The 24250-nt window shown below is 39.2% G+C and overlaps 1 protein-coding gene across 7 annotated transcripts in view; it reads left to right on the forward strand.

The window, feature by feature from the left end:
- Nucleotides 1-24250, forward strand: part of UNC5D (unc-5 netrin receptor D) — a 567925-nt gene that overhangs the window by 513295 nt on the left and 30380 nt on the right. For all 7 annotated transcript variants that reach the window (XM_007962156.3, XM_007962159.3, XM_007962158.3 and 4 more), the window contains 3 exons: nucleotides 6017-6185; nucleotides 8169-8396; nucleotides 16874-17023. In XM_007962156.3, the coding sequence (XP_007960347.1) occupies nucleotides 6017-6185; nucleotides 8169-8396; nucleotides 16874-17023 (547 nt within the window). The remainder of the gene's footprint in view (nucleotides 1-6016; nucleotides 6186-8168; nucleotides 8397-16873; nucleotides 17024-24250) is intronic.

Below are 24250 nucleotides of genomic sequence, written 5' to 3' on the forward strand. Positions count from 1 at the left end.
TAAAACTATCATTACTCTCCTTCCTGGATTCCTGAGTGATACTCTGGGTAAAGGTGATCAAACCTACATTAATCTAGAATATAGACCATAAGGAGGAAAGGAGGGAACGATGATTACCAAGCACAGCATGGAAGACAACAGCTACAGTAAAAATCTCATACTGGAACTTGGAACTGGTCGTTTTCCTTAAAGAAAGTGAAGTGTTACAAGTCTAGCAGCAGGTCAAGGAGTAATGAGCACAGAGGCAAAATGTCTAGGATACACCTCCCATCCTGCCATGGTTATTAGCAGTTACTGCCTTGTAGCTGACCTTCAGCATGACCTCTGGTTGGCACTCATGTGCAGATGGATGCTGTAGGATGTTAGGTACTACGTGGTGAGGTCTGGACCATCACCCTGTCACCACCAACTACAGCACCTTCATCATCCTCCATTGTGTGTTTCGTATGTTAATCAGTGGCCCCACTGATTTTTTAAAATTATTTTAATAGTTTTTAGGAAACAGGTAGTGTTTGGTTACATGAATACGTTATTTAGTGGTGATTTCTGAGATTTTGGTGCACCCATCACCTGAGCGGTGTATACTGTACCCAGTCACTGACAGCACTAGTCAGGTCATCAAGACAGTCAACAAAGAATGGACTTAAATTATGGCCTAGAACAAAATGGACTTAATGGATATTTACAGAGCAGTCTACCTGCTGATTTCTTTGTAAGAATTCTGGAAAAATTCTCCCTGGGCCTTCTATTTTCATGCATTCATTTTTTATTATTTATTTTTTTGAGACAGTCTCACTCTTTTGCCCAGGCTGGAGCACACTGGGGTGATCTTGGCTCACTGCAACATCTGCCTCCCAGGTTCAAGCAATTCTCTCGCCTCAGCTTCCTGAGTAGCTGGGACTACAGGCATGCACCACCACGCCTGGCTAATTTTTGTATTTTTTTCTTTTTTTCAGTAGAGACGGGGGAGTCTCACCATGTTGGCCAGGCTGGTCTTGAACTCCTGACCTCAAGTGATACCCCACCTCAGCCTACCAAAGTGCTGGGATTACAGACATGAGCCACCATGCACAGCCGCATTCATTTAAATCATCATCATCATCATCATCATCATCATCATCATCTTGACAAAATCGCAAACTCAAGGGAAAGTTGCAAGGATAATATCAAGACTTCCTGTGTGCCCTACACTCAGAGTCACAAAAGTTAATATTTTACTAAATTTTCTGTATTTGTCTCTTTCCTCTCTCCTTCATATATATACAAAAATGAATAAAATATATATATGTGCATATATATACTTTCTAACCACTGTGAACAAGATGACCCTTGATCCCTAGATACTTTCATGTATATATCCCCCAACCAAGAAATTATCTTCTATAAACATAGCACAATTAACAAAATCAGGAAATTAATATTGATAAAATATTCTTAGTATACTACACACGTTATTTATATTTCACTTGTCTGAATAATGTCCTTGAGAGCAAATTAAAGTCCAGGTCACTTCATTGCATTCTGTTGTCCTGTGCTTTTGGTCTGCTTTCATCTGGAACCGTTCCTGAATCTTTGTATTTCATGACATTGACAGCTTTGAAGAGTGCAGATAAGTTATTTTGCAGAATGTGCTTTCCTCTGAGCTTGTCTAATGGTTCCTTATGAGGAGATTCAGGCTGTGGACTTTTAGCCGGAATGTCACAGAAGTGATGCTAGGTTCCCTTCACTGTGTCCTGATATTCTGTGGATCCATCCCATTCCAGGGAACGTTAACTTTGTCATTCATGTTAGGTGGCGTCTGCTGTGAAGTACTCTTTTACCCTTGGTAAACAGTTAAGTACCTGGTGGGAAGATACTTTGAGAATGTGTAAATAGTTATTTATTGCTGTTTAAACTCTCACCCAATAGGTTAACATCCATTTATGATTCTCAACCAAGTATTAATGTAGCTGATTGCTAATTGATGGTTTTCTACATTTATTTGTTGGTTTTATGTGGAAGAGTTTTCCCTTCTCATTGATTCATTCTTATGTGGATTTTTATTTTGTGGATTCTTATAGTATGACTCAATAGGTTATAATTCTTTACTGCCATGATTTACTCTGATGCTCAAAAGGTTCCAGATTTGATCAGTGAGAATCTCTTCAAGCTGGCTTCTGTGTCCTTTTCAACAAGTATTTTTGAATGCTTTCAGCCAACATATATGAAGCACTGGGGATGCAATGATGAGCTAAGCAGAAAAAAAAATAATCCCTGGGCTAGGGGTGGTGGCTTATGCCTATAATCCCAGCACATTGAGAGGCCGAGGTGGGTGGATCACCTGAGTTCAGGAGTTCGAGACCAGCCTCACCAACATGGTGAAGCCCCATCTCTACTAAAAATACAAAAATTAGCTGGGCATGGTAATACGTACCTGTAATCCCAGCTGAGGCTGTAGAATCACTTGAACCTAGGAGACGGAGGTCGCAGTGAGCCCAAGGTGGTGCCACTGCACCTCAGCCTGGGCAACAAAAGCAAAACTCTGTCTCAAAAAAAAAAAAAAAAAAAAAAAAAAAAAAAAATTCCCTGGCCTCAAGGAGCCTACATTCTAGTTAGTGGGACAGAAAAAAATAACAATAAATAGGCAAATGGTATGGTACACTAGAGGGAATTAAGTGTTGAGGAGAAAAAGCCAAACAAAGATCCGCTTTTAGTATTGGGAATGTTGCAATTACCAAGGCCTGGTCAGAGAAAACCTCATTAGTAGATGTCAGTTAAGCAAGAACCTGACAGGCACAAGGCGGGTAAATCATGTGGATGTCTAGGGGAAAGCTCTTCCAGGCAGCACCCAGCACTCCAGAGGAGTACGAATTGTAGCAATTCCATGAGGTGAGAAAACACTGGCATTTTTGGTAGGATGACTGAGGTGGCTGCATGGAGGACAGACTGTGAAAGGCAAGAATAAAAGCAAGGAGACCAGCATCATTTCCAAGGAGCCTTAAATGCCCATCATGCATATTCCTAAGGCATTGAGAATTTAAGTCAAAGCGTACATCGATGCAATGACAATGTATGAAAATTGCATGAATTAATCATCTCAGAAAGCAGAGTTCCTATAGAAATAAGACCAGGCTCAAATTGTTAAACTTTTTCTATCTATACACAGCATTTAAACTACAAATATATATGCATGTATGTATATGTGCATATGTATGTATAGATAGAGAACAATGAAAAACATTAAGTAGCAAAAGTTCTATGCAAAAAGGTTTTTCAGTCTACAGACCACACTAGGGTATGTGATACATTGAGGTGGTTCATATTTTTATCCTGAAATCACTGCTTTTATTAGTTCACAGTTATTATTAGCTCACAGCAATTTTAGAAAAATGTGTTACCTTTTTATGCGCTCCCCCCTGCCCCAGCAGGGACATGTATACTGCCTTGTTGTGGATTATACAATGCTAGAAAGTTTAAACGCCATCTATGATTTCCTTAAGAAGGCTCATTTTTTTGTCCACATCCAATCAAAGGCTTCGCTCCCCAGCCCTCTGTCCTCAAATGTCCTGAATCTGTATCCATGATTACCCTTGGACTATATTGCAACCCCCTTCCCTGATCTTTCCTTGGGATGTCATAAGATCCAGCAATTTGGCCAGAAATCTCCTAATGGTAACAGAGTAGAGAAGTACAGTCTGGTCACAGAGAGCGAGAGCCTGTGAGTGAGAAATTTGGGGTTATTTTCCTGCCATCACCTTGATTGACTCCCCTGTGACCTTATGCTGTTAACACCTGCCTCTATAGGTGTGCAAAGAGCTTTAATTAATATTTGTAAATCTCCCTGATTGTTACAGATAGGAGGTAGCAGAAAAGGGCAAATTGTTATTAATCATGGGGAGAAAAAATATTGAGAGATTTTTGTGCAGTTCTGGTGAACTTCTGGTGAAGTTCACCAGAGAGAGACCTATACCCATGGCCACTATTTTCACAGTGGGAGGATTAAATATAAATCTTGATTTACTTACTTTGCACTTAAGGAAATGCCTAATGCCTATTTAATACAAAACTCCTATTCCATGCCCTGGCTCGTATTCAATACGCACTGCCTCTGACTCCTAAAGCTGTTTAAGTTACCACTGTGAAAGGAGTCTTGCTATTCATGAGTGTGAGAGTTCATCTAATTAGCTGATTTCAGTTCATTTGGCATTAAATAATTCCCCAAATTCCCATATGTTTGAACAATATGTTCAACAAGGAGGATAATTCTCTGAAAGCAATTAAATAGTTCTTTTAGGAGAGCTTGTCATCGGTCACTCATAAGCATCCCTGCTATTCCTGTCCATGATGAATGCAGGCAGTAATTACATGGAAAGCGCTTCACCCTCTCTGATGGCCGCTGGCAGGCACCCACATACAGACTGCACATTTGAATTTTATGTTTTTTTTTCAAACCTTGAGTATATTATTCTAGGCTTTCCACATCATTTGATGTTGCTAATACACTGCTTTCCAGGCCCCTCTCTTCGCCTCCCCTACTTAAGGGTAAATGAAGACATGACCATCTTAACCTGTGTTTTGCTTGTATAGGAAGAATTGTCTATTTTGGACTGTGGTTACCTTTGTGGGAGACTCAACTTTTTAAAGGCATCTCCAGGGCTTCTTGGAGAGGGGAGGAGAAAATGTGATAATGTTACATCTACTGTTTTAGATGGAGTAGACATAAGATGCTCCTCAATTATATGGCTTGGCTTTATTGCAGCAGCAAGTGATAGATAATGAGCTCAAGTATAACCATTACTAACTTGAGAGAATAGATGTCAACATAAGCAATTCAGAAATGAATAGCACATTAGATGAACTCAGAGAAAAACTCTTTGTTTATAGAAGATCGTGGGAAAGATGGTATCTTTTAGCACTAAATTTTATCTTTATTTTGCCCAAGGAATTGCTTTTTTAGTCAAGGATGACATATTTCAATGTCCTTCCTAGGTAGTATAAGTAAAAGCTTTGGTAATAATACCAATTCCAGCTCTCCCATAGCATTGCTCGATATTCAATATTATTATTTTTCTTACAAGTGAAAATCCAGCAAACAAAGGATCAAATAGGTTGTTGAAGAACACATATGCCATTAGAGGAAAAATAAGCAGACATCTGGGTTCTTCTCACTGATTACTGTTCTGTAAACTACTCCCCCTTACTGTTTGGGGGTGCAGATTAAAAACAAAAGCCAAAGACATGAAAGAGGGAGGCATTCAATGAGGTATGATGATTCCATTTTAGTTAACTTTCACTTTCTTTGATCTGTTCCATGACTCTGCATTCTCACTGTAAATAATTCACAATTCAGAAAAGCTGAACACCAGTCTTGGATTGAATGATTTTAAATTTAGATCTAAAATAGAAAAGAGTTGAAAGATATACATTTATGTATGATATTATGCACATTTGTAGCTGTCTACTGTGCTATTGCTATATAAGCTGTGTATTTGTTCATTGGCAAAAAATAAATGTTTTCAAAGCCAGAATAGACATACTTAGTCTGTATCTTCAAAATACTGTTTTGCTTCATAATAATTTGCTTTATCATTTTCCAGCATTAAGAATATTTTAGATTGTGTTTTCGTGAGAAAGGAATTTGATGGTAATGAGATGACGAGATCAGTCATTTCTATAAAGCTTTTGTTTGCTCATTGATAATGGCATCAACAATAATAAGGATTCAGTAGCTGGTGCATGACCCACCAGCCAGGCCTTTGCTTTCTCCAGTTCTGCCCTGTATTTCTAAAGAAGCACTTGTCATTTTGTTGGTGGGTTTATCAGAACCTAGATTTGAAATCTAGGCTTAAACTCCCTCCGTGTGTCTGAGAACTTCATGACAATTGCTTGTTCTCCAGACCAGTCCTTTGTAAAAGAAAATCCTGGAAAGGAATATTTATAAGCCTGAAGAAAACCCCAGTCTGTCAACCAAATTCTCATTCAAATATGGCCCTTCCTCTACATACTCCTCTCTTTTATCCTTTTTTCAACTGTGAAGCCTCCAGTCAGATGGCTCTGAGGTGCTCCTGAGTCCTGAAGTCACCTGTGGTCCTCCAGACATGATCGTCACCACTCCCTTTGCGTTGACCATCCCACACTGTGCAGATGTCAGTTCTGAGCACTGGAATATCCATTTAAAGAAGAGGACACAGCAGGGCAAATGGGAGGTGAGACCGTTTACTTCCTTTTTTAAACAATGGAATTTGGGTTCCACCTATGGGATAGATTTAACCTTGACATCTAACACCACAAATCAGCATTTCTTTGTTGGCAAAGGGTTGGTGGCAAGTATTTTATAATATCCTAAACATATTGGCTAGTTTTTGTTTGTTTGTTTGTTTGTTTGTTTCCCCATTATAATAGAAAAGAGAAGCAAGGGATAATCCAGAGCTTTCTTGTTTGGTTTTAGAATACAGTTGTAATTACCCACATATTCATCTACACCTATATACCTGCTCATTGATCCCCTTCACTTCCTCCTTGGCCTTGTCCCTGTCTTAATGGACATTATTCTGTGGCCTCTGTGGAGTTAGGGAGGAGGTTCAGGGCAGGCAGGCTGTGTTCAGAAGGAAAATAACTATGTCTATTTTTTTCCATCCTGGGGATTCTAAGGTAACTATGTTTAATCAGGAACACATTTGCTGCTTAATAAATTTTTTTTTAGTTAACGAATGCATTGAGAATTATTATCAGTGTCTGTTTCCTGTGTATATGAGTGCATACAAAAGGGATACAGTAGGAGACAAGGAAAGAGAATGAGGATACATAATAAGACATTAACAACAGGGGAGACAGTCACAGCAAAGACAGATTGCAGTTGAATTACTATTTTAAGTGAAAGCTCTGATTTATCTGCCTGATAGGGCTTCCTTTATGTCCATCTGCAGTCAGCTTGCATGAAACTGGGAAAATTATCTTTGTTGGAACACAATGACCTGTTCCAGCCAGCCCTAGGGTCTTCCTCCCAGAAGGCACTTCAGGCCAAAGAAGTAAAAGGAAAATCATGTTTCTTTAGGAGAAGAAAATTCCCAGTTGCTGCAATGGATTACCTTTACCCTGCCCACTAGTGTCTTGAAACTATTTTCTTTATTCTGGAATGCATTCTGCTATTTAGTGTGTCTTAGTGCAACCATGAACAGATTTCCTGGGGCATGAAGTTCCATGGGTTTCCTGAAGGGCCATGTTTTCGTCCTCTTCCCATTATGTTTGGCTTTGCTTTGATTTTTGCCACTTTAATTTTTCTTCCCAGCACTTCCTCACAATCTCTTATACACAGATGGTGTTATATTTATGCTCTATCAAACCAGTCACATATACTAAAGTTCTTATCAGGGAGGGTGAAATATTCTAGTACATGTTATCTAATTCATTTATTTAGTAGTCCCTTGTAAATGATTTCAGTGGGATGAAAGAAGATAAAATGTTTGAGAGAAAATCAACATTACCTTAAGGATATTTAAAGAGTTGTCAGAAACAGGTGTTTGTAAAAAAATAAAATAAAATAAAATAAAATAAAACGGTTGCTTATTGATAAGGTTTAAGATTTCTAAAACTCAACATTGAACAAATTAGCCAGAAATAGAACTTTCAAAGTGATTTTTGTTATTATAACCAATGAAGTAGAAATTCTAGCACACTGAACATAACCATTTCTTGAGTTTTTCTTTTTTTTTTTCTTTTGAAATGGAGTCTTGCTTTATTGCCCAGGTTGGAGTGCAGTGGAGCGATCTCAGCCTACCGCAACCTCTGCCTCGCAGTTTCAAGTGATTCTTCTGCCTCAGACCCCCCCGAGTAGCTGGGATTACAGGCATGTGCCTCCACACCTGGCTAATTTTTGTTAGTAGAGATGGGGTTTCATCATGTTGACCAGGCTAGTCTTGAACTCCTGACCTCAGGTGATCTGCCTGCCTCAGCCTCCCAAAGTGCTGGGATTACAGGCATGAGCCACCACACCCAGCCCATTTCTTGAGTTCTTAATGTCAGCAGTTACTTTGATAGAAGAGGAACAGTTAACATCAGGATAACTGGGCAATAGGACTATTTTGAAAAAAAATTTATATTTGTGTGTTCATTTATTTGTGTCCTGGCAATGTAATGGTTAGATCACATCTTATTTCCAAGTGAGAGAATAAACACACCTTTCCCAACAGGAAGTGATGTCAGTGGAAGATGAATCCACATCCTGTTACTGCCTTTTGGACCCCTTTGCATGTCATGTGCTCCTAGACAGCTTTGGGACCTATGCACTCACTGGAGAGCCAATCACAGACTGTGCCGTGAAGCAACTGAAGGTGGCGGTTTTTGGCTGCATGTCCTGTAACTCACTGGATTACAACTTGAGAGTTTACTGTGTGGACAATACCCCTTGTGCATTTCAGGTCAGCCTTTGTTTTAATAATTTTCTTTTGGTGTCATGAAAGTGTGGGTTTTCCAAAAGATCAGTATCAATTGAAAATTTTATTATTGAGGGCCTGGAAAATGAACCTACGCCACTGTAACTGCCCAATGGGTTCACCTTGCCCACTCCCTAGACAGAGCCGATTTATTAAGACAGAGGAATTGCAAGAGTTATTTATGCAGAGCCGGCTGAACGGGATACAGGAGTTTTATTATTACGCAAATCATTCTCCCCAAGAATTCAAGAATCATTGTTTTGAAGGATAATTTGGTGGGTAGGGGCTAATGAGTTGGGAATGCTGACTGTTTGCTTCAGAGATGAAGTCATGGGGAATCTAAGCTGTCTTGTTGCACTGAGTCAGTTGCTGGGTCAGGGCCACAAGATAGATGAGCCAGTTTATTCATCGGGTGGTGCCTACTGATCCATGTGCAGGGTCTGCAAAATATCTGAAGCACTGATTTTAGGATTTACAATAGCAATGTTATCCCCAGGAGCAATTTAGAGAGTGTCAGAATCTTGTAGCCTCCAGCTGCATGACTCCCAAACCATAATTTCTAATCTTGTGGCTGATTTGTTAGTCCTACAAAGGCAATCTAGTCTCCAGGAGGGAAGGGGATTTGTTTTGGGAAAGCGCTGTTACTGTCTTTGTTTCAAAGTTAAACTATAATATAAGCTAAGTTCCTCCCAAAGTTAATTTGGCCTATACACAGGAATGAACAAGGACAGCTTGGAGGTTGGCAGCAAGAGGAAGTTGGTTAGGTCAGATGGCTTTCACTGTTATAATTTTGCAATGGCAGTTTCACCACTGGTTTGACTGGGATACCTACCTTGAAGCAAGAGCCATGTTACTGTGTGGTCAGCAATGTAAGAGGGGTTGGGGTACTTGAAATTCAAGAAGAGAGAAGGGCTAAACTAAGGCATGTGCGGAACATTGTGTACTAAATTATGCAACTGACCAGAAATGTAGTCAGAATTCAGCAGAGACACAAATGGAGAAGAGTTTTTGAGAACTCTTTTACAAATTTCCATGGATGGATGAGATTTGGGAACAAAACAGAAAGGAACACCACATCAAGAGAAAACAAAATAGCATGAACCACAGGAACAAAAAGAGTTATTTGATGTGCAGAGGGCAGTGAGAAAATTGCTTGAATCAACTGAAGGTTGTAGTTAGGGAGCCATAATTATAAATCATACCTATCACGAGGTAGTCATTTTCTATCCTGGGCATATAGTCTATTAATTATCAGGGCTACTAGGGCAGAGATGGTTCAAGGTTCCTTTCCATTTTTGGTACTTTTAATCATGTAAGATTCATTTTAATTTAGCTACTCAGGAAGACTGCAAGTTTATTAATAGCAGCAAGGATGATGCAGAACTGCCTGTGTAAGCTCTGCCCATATATAAATAGCATAGCTCTCCTGACACACCTCATTCTAGATCCCTGCTATTCCAGTTTTGGGCCATTAAGTCCATTATGCAGAGCATTTTCTCAGTAACTAGATTTTAAGACACTGAGCTGGAAAACTCGTGTTTACCAGTAGAAAAAAATATCATGACCTCACTCCTGAACATAAGCCAGTAAAGGTGACACAGTGCCAGCCTGTGTTCCTGAACTGCCCCTGAGTATCTCTTAAGTAGCACAGGTCATTGTGAAGGGCACACTTTTTCTTTGGCTGCTTATAAAAGGGGCTTCTTTCAGAGGTGTGCCATTTTGTGGAATAAGAAACTTCAGTGTAAGTAGTTAAACTTCCTCCCACCATTGTCATTTAATACTCTTTCTCTGCACTCCCCATCCCGCAATAAGAGGATTGCTCCAAGAGAAAATATATAACAGATATTCAGGAAGCAAAAATAAAGAATAAATATCTTAAAGAGAGGGTTCATCTTGGGGTCACTACTACTACTAACCAGTTGTAAAATGCACCATGAGTCAAGTTGGATGTTTAGTAACTCAGCCAGATTTTAAAGGCTGAGTAAACTGGAGTAACCATGGAACATCATGGAAGATTTCCAATCTCCTGGCTGATGTAGATAACCCACTGCTGACTACTGTGACTGTGTGGAGCTGTTCACACAATTGTCTTGGAAGTCAGCCCTCATAACCAGTTTGGAGTTTTCTTTGAATAAGGGTCTCCCAGCTGATATATATGGCAGTGAGATAGACATATACTTAAAGAGTTTGTTCTCAGTGACTTTCAGATCATCTATTTTCATCTCTACTCTATTCTACCATGGCTCCACTGTTCACAGACGAATACCAATTATTGTGGACATCATGAAAACACCCTAACCATAGTTTTCAAACCACTAACCATTTTTGGTTGGTAATAGAATCTTTTTAGACAGTACTAGGGAGAATGTTATTCTCCCTCTAATTGAATCCAAGTGTATTTCATCATTGAGAGGTATTTCTTTTTCTTTGTTTTTTTTGAGATGGAGTCTTGCTCTGTCCCCCAGGCTGGAGTGCAGTGGCATGATCTCAGCTCACTGCAACCTCCGCCTACCAGGTTCACACGATTCTCCTGCTTCTGCCTCCTGGGTAGCTGGGACTACAGGCACCCACCACCAGGTCTGGCTTTTTTTTTTTTTTTTTTTTTTTTTAATTTTTAGTAGAGATGATGTTTCACCATGTTAGCCAGGATGGTCTCGATCCACCCACCTCAGCCTCCCAAAGTGCTGGGATTACAGGCATGAGCCACTACGCCCAGTCGAGAGATATTTATTTAATTTTGCTTTAGAGTAATGTTTTTTGGTAGAAATACCTTTGACCCCATTTGTCCTAATCTTTTTACCTCCAGTGATTCTTTCTCTCTCCTATAATGGCAAATAAAGCTGCGTTTGGTTGTACTTGTTATTGACAGGATGTATGTGACAGCTGTCATGAGCAGAAAGGCCATGTGTCCCCGTTGGGGTTTTGAAAGATCATCAACCTTGCTTAAATAACTTTTCTGGCCCACATATGGGTTAAAATGAAACTTGTGGCTTTTCTGAACTGAGACTTCCTAGTACAGGAAACAGCCATTTACTCCTCAGTCTTAGTTTCTGAGTTTTGTTTCTGAAACTGTCCTGCTTTCTGGATTTTTACTTTGCTGAGTGAATGTGTTCAGGGCCTTCTGCAGAGATTTATTTTGATCACCTGCATATCCCAAATCATTTCATATTGTGACGGCTTCATACATGGTATTGCATTGGAGGAGGGAATTAGTTACTAACCCATTAAAACAGTTCTATTTTAGGAAAGCCTTAATGACAGTTCCCTTTTTGAACCCCTAAATGACCTCACAAATTGGTATTTAGCTCTCCCAACTTCTGTGGCGTAAGTTGAAAATATAGTATATAGTGATAACATTTTCTGCAACCCTCAAAGAACCCTGACTTCTTAATCAAAATCAGTAAGCAATTTTTCATAGAGCATTTCTGCAGAAATTGCCCACCCTGGAATGTGCTTCAACTATCTTTATGATGATATGTTTGTTGTGATTAGGAAATCAATGTGAGCATGGTTGTGACAGCTGCTGTATTTATTGCAGTGCATCTTTCATATCTCAAAGAATGATAACAGATAAGGGCCCAACTCTGTGCTCTTAACCAAAAGGAAGCTGAGGTTAAGTGCGTGGTTGCATCTTTCATTTCATTCATGTCTCACTCGGAGATTGTATCCCATAAAACACTGAAATGCCTACCTTCTCCCCGGAAGACCTGGTGAGAAGGAACGTGTAGAGACTCAACTCCACCTGTCCTCTCAGAACTAGGTGGGGACCAGGCAATATAATGGGCCCACCGTAGAATATTCCTTGAGAGAATTTCAATGTCTAAATAGGGACATTCTCTATTTTTAGTCCTATCTTCCTTTCCGTGTACCCCCTACAGGTCTACTCTATTTGAGTCTCATTTGCTCTGGGGATAGCTTATCTGAGTAATAGTAGCAATTTCCTTGACAAAAACAGAATACTTTGTGTACCTGGCCAAGACATAATTTAGTTTCAGATTTCCGAAGATCTGTTCTGATAAACACAGCTAAAATTGTCTCTATGAAAAATTAAATCTGCTATGTTTTTAAAAAATAACAATGTCATCTGCCTGTAGGTAGGTGAGAAAAGAATAAGAAGACAATGAGTAAATGACTTCTTGTCCTTGCTTTTGTGCTTTTGTAATAATTAGGACTGCCATTTTATGTTTGTATGTTTGACATCGCCTCCTCTGATAAATTCAAACCAAAGGTTGAGAAATGGTGATATATCTTCGAAGCAGTAACATTTTAAGACCTGGTTTTTTGATTATTGTCTTTTATTACACACAAAAACACACACGCATGCACAGCTCAAACAAACCTTGACATAGGACATAGGAAAGCAAGAAATTAAGCAGTTCCCTGTCTTATCTAAGAAAGAAAATAGAAAAAACAACTAGGGGTTTTTTTTGTTTGTTTTTTTTTTTTTTTTTTTTTTTTTTTTTTTTTTTTTTTTGCCATTGCTCCCAGCACTCCTATACAGTACTCTTGGTACTCATTACTTACTCGGCATTAAGGTGGATTTAGAATCTAATTTCAAAGGATTTCCTCTAGATGTAGTTCTTGTGTTCCTCAATAATGCAATCTTGGGAAATATTGTTCACGTAAAGCATTTAAAGGAAAACATAGTGACATAATTTGTGTGTATGTGTGTGTGTTTAAGTTCAAACAGTTTTGTCTCATAAATATGTAAATTCAGCCTGCCTGTTTTACTATCCCTGAAGCACACCTGAATGTTGCTGCCTGTCTGACTAAATCAACATAAAGAGCTCAGTGAGACACAAAGCACAAGTTTTTCCTGGCCACAGCTCCTAGAACTGGATGACTTGCAACCCCAATGTAAAATGATGAAACAGAATGCTGAGAAAAACCACCATCCAGAGACTTCAGGTGCATTTTATGTATAAAAAACTGGCCAGACCCTATTTCCTAGTTCCATTTACTCAGATTATCAGTTTAACAATGGAATGAGGTATTTAACAGGAGGTCCTTGTCACATAGAAGGCAGATTGGAAAAATCAAATTACTATCAAGCCTCACTTTTGATATAATTCATCCATATGAGTGATTTAGAACTAGCTAAGCAGAGTTGTCCAAGCCTGGCTGGTCATCAGAAGCATCCAAGAAATACTTATAAATACCCAGACCTAGCCTCCTAGAGTAATACAGTAGGCTCAGGGAACCCTGTGTTAAATGCAATCCACTGTATTTGGAGAGTATTTTGAAGTTCATACTTAGGAGTCTATTTATTTAACTTTGAAGCCAATTGTGCCTTTACAAATTTATAAATACAATTATTAATTCATTACTGGGCTTTTTCATTTTAATAATTGTTTTGTTATAGAATAACTGTAATTGCTTAATATTTTGTACAAGATTATAAGACACTGTTACTTCTATGTTGTCGGCTTAATATATGCAGATTTAAGGAGTAAGTGAAAAGAGCAAAAAATAAATCATGTTGTATTTAAATTTGAGGCCCTAGAGCAGAACTTTTAAAAAGGTACTATTTTCTTCCATGATAATTATAAACAGATATCTATTTTTAAAATTTGTAATATTATCCATTCTGAGTTTCATGGACTGTGTAGACAGTACATATAACTCTAGGGCACATACAGATTGACTTACATCGTCTTATACTTATATCCTGCACCAATGAAAAATTATTTATGAGACAGAGTTAATCACAGAATGACCTTCACATGACTTTTTTTTAAAAAAAAGCATAGTAGTAAGAAAAGGCAGGGAAATCTAAGAAAAAACACTGGACCATGATCAAGTTGCCCTGATCTAGTCTCAGCTCTCCCATTAGCCATGTGGTTTTAGGCAAATAACTTTCTTCAGGGGACTTCCATGTTTTCATGTGTAAATAAGGCACTTGGTGCTCTAAATCTTAAGTTCCCTTCCAATACAACTATTGTGTGTAGTGTCTAAATAACAAACTAGTCTAGCACTACACTAAGTAACACATGACCATGAAGAAGTCACTTCATTTCCTGGTGTCGACTACTTCATGTTCATTAAGGAAAGTTAAATTTAAAGAAAAGGGTATACTTGAGAAAGCCTAGTTCAAGTACACTTGGAAGCGTTGCTGTTATACCATGGCTTTAATATGGTCTTAATAAGCACATTTCTTGTTTGTACTTGTTTCTAATCTTGCACCAGAATTGCAAAAAGAGGTTAATATATTAATTAATTTGCTTGGCTATAAATAAACCCAGGTAAGGAACTGAGGTCTAAAGAAAATAATTTGCCCAAAACCACACAGAAATGTGATTAGAATTTTATGCTGCTATCTTCAATTTACAAGACTTGTATTCGTTTGAGTACATGAAGACACCAAAAGAGTTTTAATGCACGTTAAAGCCAGAGCAACAGTACTCAAAAATAAAATACAAAGTCCCTAGCGTAGCAAGCAACAATCTGTCATTTGGTTTCTGCCCCACATTTTCATCATCTCCAATCACACACTTTCCACCTCAACCTTCCATCCCAGCTCTGTCTAGCCACCATGCTTGTGAATGCCCTGCTCAGCATCTGGAATGTCCTCTCCTTCCTTGTCAAGTGGCCAGCTCCTCCCTTTATTTCAAAGTTTGGCTCAAATACTACCTCACCTAGTAACGCCCAGACTCCTTTCCTGGTCTGTCCTCCCATCCGGGTCAGGGGCACCTTCTGTCTTCCTTAACCTCCTAGGAATACATGTATGGTAATATATACTATATTAGAATCAATGCGTAGTGTCCTGACCCTTTCACAATATTGTAAGTTTCTTGGTGCAGAGACTGTTTCATTTCTGCACACCCAGTGTCCAGCTCTAACATAGCTCTCATGGAAATTTAGTAAATCTCAAAAGAAGGAACCAGTGACTAGAGACCACCTAGTGTCTCAACCAAGCAGTCATTTAGAATTAATTTCCTATTCTCCCCATAGTGCCTCTTTTCTTCCATTTCTTGTAGCCCCCACCAGACATTGGCTACCATGTTATCATGTTCAACTCTGAAATCCACAAGATTGTGAATTACCTAGCACTATACTGTCCAGTATGGTCATTGCTAATCACATGTGGATATTTAACTTTAATTAAAAATTCAGCTCCTTCATCACTGTAGCCACATTTCAGGTGCTTAATAGCCACTGTAGCTAGTGGGTACCATAATGGACCACACAGAGATAGAATATTTCTATCATCACATCTAGTTTATCACTGACCCTTGGGCCCCAAGAAACACCTTTCCCACAAGCAACACCAAAGAGCTGGAGAAAATGCCACTGATTCAGTCCTGGAAAAAGATACTAGCAACCTATTAACAGTTTATGTGTACGTGAAGGATAAAACTTGGATGACTTTTTGTCAAAAATATTTTTGTTACTGTCATTCTACTTATGGACAAGAGATGGATATAAGATAAGAAGTAAAGGTGTTTTTACTCATTGATAATTGAAATGTAAGTTTGATTGTGTTTATAAACCTATTTGTTTTCTAACAGTCTTTTTTTTTTTAGAATCTGAGATTATAGGACATAAAGGATTTCAGTTTTTAATTTCTCCTAACTCTGCAAGGAAATAATATGTCAATTAATGGTGATTTTAAAAATGGACTTAGGGAGATCTCTTTATCTTCAGTAACACCGAAAGCCTCAGTCCCGCACAATCATTTAGCACTTCACTGAATGTGTATTTGTTTTGTTATATCATCTCTCCAATATGATTCTAACACCACAAATTTGGAACCAATGAAATGGTTTACTCAACAGAATATATGTGAATTGAGTTTGTATTAGATTGTATTACATAAAGATTTTTCACTGAAAGCTACAGGAGTGTTTCCTCAGGCATTTGATTTCTGTTTTCCTGAGCTACAGCTACCTTGATAAACAACTTATTTTTTCTTGGCCTTTTGGTATAATAACTTTTACAAACATTACTACAAATAAACATGATACATGCACACTGGAACATTTGTTTTAGGCCAAAAGAATAAATATCATATAATGCCTGCATTAGTGAAGAAAAATTGAACCAGAGTGGAGGGGGGCTGTTTCTAGTTAGTGTGAAATATGGTGATGTGTCAGGTTGAGCATGAATGCATCCCTTGATTATGGTCACAGAGTGAAATTCCTACAGTTGTGGAAACCCAGAAGTATTATGATTTGCTTGGGGGCAGGGGAGGTCTTTGAGGTTTAAATAAAGGCACAGTGTAGTTTAAAGCCCTAAGCAACACAAATAACAAAAATATTGTCTCTTTCTAACCAAATACTTGTCACTCAGCAGTTGTTAATCCTTAGTCTTGAACTTTATGGGCTACGGGGATATAAAGTTTCTCCTATGCTGTCTGTCCGTTTGTGGAAGACACATGGTAGTGAGCGTGCATATCCATAGATAGGAAATATATAAGCAGGATATTTCATTATTGATCCCCTTTTCTTTTTCTTCTCCTATAGGAAGTGGTTTCAGATGAAAGGCATCAAGGTGGACAGCTCCTGGAAGAACCAAAGTTGCTGCATTTCAAAGGGAATACCTTTAGTCTTCAGATCTCTGTCCTTGATATTCCCCCATTCCTCTGGAGAATTAAACCATTCACTGCCTGCCAGGTACTGGCCAAATGGGTTTCTAACAGAAACGGCTTTGCTTTAACCAGCAAGCATGTCACAGATCCTGGCAAGGGTCCGCTTGATTTTTCTCCTTTAAGGGATGGATTTCGCCTTAAAACTGTCACAGAAATGTAACAGTTTGGGCTACACACAGGGAGTGAAACATATTGTCATAAATTCACAGCATTCTAACGGGTGGGAAGAAAGGTGTTTGCACGTTAGGTGAGATGGTGCTTCTCTTCTCTCCTGTTGGAATCATTGCTCAATATAGGTTGAAGATGCCAATTTAACAACATAGAGCCAGGTTGGTGGGTTGGTTTGTTTTTATTAAAAATCAGCTCATTATGAGACAGCATCTTTATCATATTCAGCAGTGAATAAACTGAATGTCAGTGAGGAACTTCTTAAGGGTGATAATTTTGAGTTGCAGAGAGCTATGGCTAGCCAGATGAAAACAAGAGATTTTATTCTTTCATATATGAAGTGCACTTGCTGCCAAATGAATCAGGCAAGATGGGAAGGAAAAAGAACATGCCTTTCTTTCTTTTTTTTTTTTTGAGATGGAGTCTGTCTCTCTGTTGCCCAGGCTGTATAGTACAGTGGCGTGATCTTGCCTCACTGCAACCTCCGCCTTCTGAGTTCAAGTGCTTCTCCTGCCTCAGCCTCCTGAACAACTGGGGATTACAGGTGCCCACCACTATGCCCAGCTAATGTTTGTATTTTTCAGTAGAGATGGGGTTTCACCATGTTGGCCAGACTGGTCTTGAACTCCTGACCTCAGGTGATCTGCCCACCTCGGCCTCCCAAAGTGCTAATATTACAGGCGTGAGCCACTGCGCCTGGTCAGAACACTTCTTAAGAGTCCTTTTATAAATATCTAAAGGTACTTGTTGTCCATATGTTTCCTGTTAGAGATTTCAAAAACAAAAAGCAAACAAAGAAAACATTTTAGGGAGACTCAGAATCTCTTTGGATCCTATTTAGTTATTTCAAGTACATGTTTAGCCTTAAAAGATCTCTTATAAACAAGTCTATGAAAATTCCCAGTGATACATATTACATATTACAGTAAGCAGCTCGCTAGCCTCCATAGTTTCTAAAGCCAGTCGTCTTACTTCAAGTGCCTAAGGACAGGATATTTCCTTCGCTCTGGAAAAGCTTCTGGTGGACTCACATTGACCTGGAATCACAGAATGCTTTCAGGCTTCTTTGTTTTGCCCATCAGCGTAATGTGTAGAGTCCTCTGGGTTTTGTAACCTTCCATCCTTGCAGCATTTTTTTTTTTTAACTATACACAGGTATACCAGCTTGTCAGAATGGGAACAAGCCTAGTCACAAAGAAAAAACCTTGACTGCATCACGATGGTTAGAAAAACATTGTACCACCAACCATCCAACTTCTAAAATTCAGGATTTTTAAACTGGATAGGGCTGCATTTTTCTATTGACTTTTCAGACTTATTACCTGAGGAATTGCCTGTCTGTACAATTTTAGTGCATTCAAAGCAGCACAACCATCTCTCGTTGCCCTGAACATTTTTTTTTTCCCCCTGGGAGGGCCAGGGGCACATTCACCACATTTTTTTCCATGGAGAGAAGTTTTCTATGAATAAATAGTTTATGACATTCAAGGTGTAGGTCTCTTTGCTTTCCAGTAAGCAGTATTCAAAGTTTCTAGTCCAAATTGAACTTTGGAGTATTGTTAAAACAAGTCCTGATAGTCATGCAAATTCCTCCATATTAATCTTTATAGGCTATAAGGGCCTCATTTCACTGGATCTGATGCAAGTGACTCAGTCCAAAGTGAACTATTAAGTTTAATGCTTGGAGATAAAAAATCAGATGAAAGAACCATTACCTTACAGCATCACTTAAACAATAATTCTGACACCAGGGATACCAAAGAGAGCCCCAGGAAGAAGCGACTTAGGGGGCTAAGTGTTTACTGACCTCAGAGGGTACAACAGGACCAGCCAAAGCCAGAGGACGTTGACTTTCAAGGAAACCCAGCAAGCTTCACTGCTGGGATGGGCTGGATTACATGGAAGTTGTGAACATGTATAAATATTTGCCTTTTGTAATTGAGCATAATTTGAAAGAGTCTTGGAAGGCTGAGAAACAATTTAATTTTCTCTGCATCAGGAGGCTTGCCACTGAGTTTTCATTTCCACTTCATTTTTCTTACCCCAAATGGCTTTCCGCTCTATTCCTCCTTTCTCTTCATCACCCCTACCACCAATTTCCTTGCCCCTCTCATCATTGAAATCCTCAGCTTGTGCGAATGCATATTGTGCTTGGCTTAATGACCATGCTGTGTTTGCTCTGGGCATTAGATGTAAGCACTTAGGGGAGGGTTTGTGTTCAGCCTGCTTGAACCTCATGTAGAACATCATGTGCACTGACAAACTTGGCGTGGATAATAGAGAATGGCTTTTCATTAGGGCTTAGTGGTTAGGAACTAACAGGGCCTATTTCTTGTTATCCCAGAGAGCTATTGTGGAGAGAGAAAATCACACTATTCCTGACATCGTTTATCGGTCTCTCCTTCAGTTGGTGAATCTCCCTTTCTCTAACTTCAAATCAGGAGTCTGGGGGCCGACATATTATAATTGGTACCCAAACCTTACTCTACTAGGAATCTTCCCTGTTTTCTTCTGGGAAAGGTAGAAATTTCCCAGAAAGGTACAGGCTGGGGAGGTGCCCAGTACATACAATGTTTTCCCTATCAGACACCAACAAACTGCATGAGAAATGTTTTTAGAGTGGTGTGAGTTCAAGGTTGGACCCAGAGATATGTGATGAGAACCTGTATATTGAAGGACCAACTAGATCTTAAATCTTGTTGGTTTAGGTTCTGGAGGATTACACTTTATGGATGTCATTGCTTATGAAGCCAGGTATATTGAGTGAGAAGTCGGAAAGGCTATGTCAGGTCTTCTGAGATCTCATCATGGTAGCAGCCACTGACATTGGTTCAAAGAAAACCTGAGGTCCATGATGCTAGTCTCCCCAAGTAAACAATTCATTATATCCCATTTTCTTGTCAGTCCCTAAGACTCTACCACAATTAGGAATATATGATTTTCCCTCTCTGTAGAATTAGCAACCCTCCTCTGGGAGGGAAATAATTCTACTTTTAATAGGTTACTGGGACCTGAGAGCACCTAAATCAGTTTCTTTTATTCCTTGCTGGGACCTGGGAGCTCCTAAATCACTTTCCTTTATTCCTTGCTGGCTGTGGGGTAGGGGAGCTGTAATAAACATAATACAATAAATTATTATTTTTAAAAGCCAACAAAACACAAAGTCAAGTTGTCACCTCCCTAGGGTAAAAGCAGCTGTCTTTCCAGCATGCTATGTATCTTGGAGAACTCAGTGTCTGTCTCCTGCTAAGATATGATTTACATTCTCTCCATCTGCTAAGAACCTAATTATAATAGGAGTCAAAATGAAAACATTTCCGGAATTCTTTAAACACCCATAACTTTGCTATACTTTCTCCTCCCATATTACTTTCCACATAATTCCTCTCAGCTCAGCGAGCTTGTTGGTGTTTTTTGTTTTTGTTTTTTTGAATAAATGAAAGTGAAGATGATTGCCATGAAAACACACTAATCATGGCACTTCTAATTCTATTATTTTAAAATGTTTTGTTGAATGCTATTGGCAGCTGCTACTCAAGTCAACAATAAAAAGCATTCCCTTGATACTGTCTTAAAATCAGATTTTTTAAATGTTTGGATTGTGTTCAATGGAATGGAAAAGAAAAAAGAGGGCTATTGTTTTATTGTTTTTTGGTGCTAATTCTCATGTCTTTCTGCAAGGAAAAATTATCTCTGCAGTAGGCATTACTCTTTTATATTTCTTCCAGTGGTTTTAGGAGAAAACACAGGGAATTTAGCAAATGATACCAGAGAAGACACTTTTAAATGAGTGGTCGGTGCCTTTTTTTGGGGGGGGGGGGGGGGAAGGCAAGCATTACCAACGATTGAAATCAAATTGCAGAAAACGTACATTTGCTTAAGAGCTGGACCTTGAGCACAGTTTTTTGTCTAGCCCTGAAGTCCAAGTGCTTGCATTACACTATAATAACTCAAATTTCAATTTTAGGAAGCATCTCCTACTTAGCTTAGCTGGGCAAAACCACCTTAGGCAAAAGTACCTGTGAACTCCAGAGTGCTGTTATGGTTACTTTCATTGAAGTGCATGGTGCAAAGCAATTCTACAAAAATTCACTGGTTTGGAGAAAAGAGTTTATTTGAGGGCTAATAAAAATAAGAATGGAGAGAACAAGTATAGGGCAAGAGATGGTGAAAGACTTTGAAGGCCAGGCAGGAGACAGCAGGCATCAAAGCTCCATTGTGGCCCCCCAAGCAAAGGACTCATGTAATAAATTTAGAGTTCCTAGGTGGCCTGGTCACATCAATGCCTGCCCAGTCATTAGAGGTAAAAAAAAAAAAAAAAAGACCATAATGCTATTCCCTGAATAATCCCAATCAGCTGCTTTCTGCTTTCCTGAGCTATTTGCCTCTCCCATTCAGCCCCAACCCCCTCATTTGCTCTGTGTAGTAGAGCTTGAAGGCAGGAAGACTGGGAGTAGGTGACCAGAGTTAGCCATAATGGAAGCATAATGGAAACCAGAATATTAGAGGAGAAGAACAATGGGAGAGATATGATAGCAATCAATTTCCAAAAGTTAAATTTACCAGAGAAGACCAAACAAAATTATTGTAGCGCTTAGGGGTATAATACCAGGGATTGAGGATAATGAATAAATGCCAGAGATGATGTTTTTGTAGTCCTCCTCAGAGAGATGGCAGTTGGGGCATGTGTGAACAAATGGATCTTGAACAGTACAGAAGGCAGAAAGAGAAGTGTAGGAGGCTGAGATGTGGAGGAAGGGCTGCCCATGGTTTACAAAGTGGAACAAAGCTTAGGAGAATTAGGAAAAGAATCACATTAGATAACAAGGAGAAATGGCAGACCATGTAAGTGCACATGATGATACAAGTGAAAAGTCATTTGGAGTATTTTAGAGAAAATGACTTCCTGTAGGCATTGCCAGGAGGCCCCACCAACCAGAAATGCCCTCTGCTGCAGGATCTACCACAGGGAGAAAAGAGAAGAGATCATAAGCAAAATTTTTTGTATTAGAAGAAAGTGGGAAAGCGATACCATTAAATGGACATGTGTTGTCAGCTGATGGTGCAAGCAAGTTGTCCTCCAACGAAAAGCTTCCTTAGTGATCATTAGCTTGGTGCCTCTTCCAGCATTTTCCCCAAACAATAGCCTCCCTCTGGAACTCAGTAGTAGCCCCTTTCAGGGTTGCCCAACTCACATCAGTTTCTAAGATAACTTCTTCAAATCAAGAATTGTTTTAGTCAAGAAAATAGAAGGCACTCAAGACATTTCAACTGAGGGGAAATTTAATCAAGGGATTTATATGATTACGAAACCTCTGTGGAGAGCCAAGGTCAGAGAAAGCTACTAGTGGTATTAGAAAACCAGTCAGGTCAGGAATTTCAGGAAAGTGCACCAGCACTAAAGCAGTGGATTCACCAGGGAATGTCCAGAAGCCCCTGCACACTTTTCTTGGGCTGTCAGTTGAAGCCTTTAGGTCTGCCTGCTGATGTTAGATGGGCAGTGATGGCTTCTGCACTTCCTCTCCCTTCCAAATCTAGCATGAGTGCTTCTTGTGGGCAGAATGGAAATGTGAACTGCCAGCAGGGGAGTTTTAAAATGTAGTTTTTAGTCTTCAAGCCCCTTCCACATGGGGAAGAACAGAGAATGGCAAAGATAGAGTTCCATTCTAACAGCCCACTTCTTGCACAGGAATGAAGTCTGTGAAATGCCAGATAGTTTCTCGCCTGTAGACCTTCTCTACATCCTTCTTGAAACTCCACTTTTCTTTTGGTTCCGGATTAATAACAAACAAAATGACCCACAATTTATTGCTAAGATGCATGGTAGAATATTTGATTTTGTTATTTCATACCCCCATAAAGCTGGCTCTCCTCTCTTCAAGTTCACAACAATCTAGAGTCCATCCATCCCTCCTTCCTGAGTCTACCAGTAAACATCCAAAATAAAAATCTATGGGACTTTCTATAGAGAAAATTAGGAAGCAAGGTATCCAAACAAGTGTGCACATAAGGGCTTGGGAATAACTAGGTAACGTATAGCTTCTCAAAGGGAAAAGATCATTTCAGTCATGCTCTTTAGTCTCATGACACGTGCTGGCTTCATCACCAGTCTTAGTTCAGGGTTCCAAACTTCCAGATTTGATACATGTCTTGCCACCTTTCTGTTCTAGTATTGCGGAAAATTTTATTTTTAGCAATAGGGAAATGAGCAAACTAATAAAGTGAGAAATAGAGAAAAAAGTGAGCATGAGGATTACTAGAGGCGTATGTGGTCATTGCTAAGGGCCAAGCCACATTTGATTAGAAAGGAGAGAGACCTTTTAGTGCGTGAAAAAATTTCAGTGACTAACTTCTACTTCACATTATTAGACACAGTCTGGTAGCAAGCAATGGCTAATACTAGGAAAAATGAGTAATCTATAGATTTTATCATCTCCCTCCTCATTTACTAAAAGGTATTTTTGCCTCTCAGTTGTCCATATGTCCCCTGAGAGTGGGGGACTGAATCTGTTATTGTTTCTTATTGTTTACCTAGTACAGCGTCTGGTCATTAGCAGGCACTTTATACATTATGGTTGAATGGACAAATTGAACAAATGAAGAATTGACGAAGTAGATCACTCTGGGGTGGCCCTGTATGTGTGTCTGTCTCTCTCCCCTCCTTCCTCCCTCTTTGTCTCCCTGTCTGTGTGTATATGTGTGTGATTTTGCACTAGGTATTAATTTTTATGTTGGATACATTAGCAATATTGTGTTCTCACAATTCTGCATGAGTTTGTGGTATGGAGTTAAGTTCCGGCCAATCAGTTCCTTAGCATAATTTTTACATAGGTAAAAAGATAACGTCCTCCCCCAGACCGAAGTAGAAGCATGGCTCACAGGAGTCTTCCAAAGGAAAATATTTTCTACACGGGGAATGAAAATGATAATTTTTGATGTTACTCTTCCTAATTGTGTGTCACCAAGTGAAATCTGAGCTCTTGCAGTGCGGTTTTGGAATTCAAATGTTATCAATTGGAATTGACATTAATTACTTTTGTGCTGCTTGGCATTTGCTGGAACATTATTTTTACAATTCCACTAA

This window comes from Chlorocebus sabaeus, chromosome 8 (assembly GCF_047675955.1).
Source record: "Chlorocebus sabaeus isolate Y175 chromosome 8, mChlSab1.0.hap1, whole genome shotgun sequence".
In the NCBI taxonomy this organism is placed as follows: domain Eukaryota; kingdom Metazoa; phylum Chordata; class Mammalia; order Primates; family Cercopithecidae; genus Chlorocebus; species Chlorocebus sabaeus.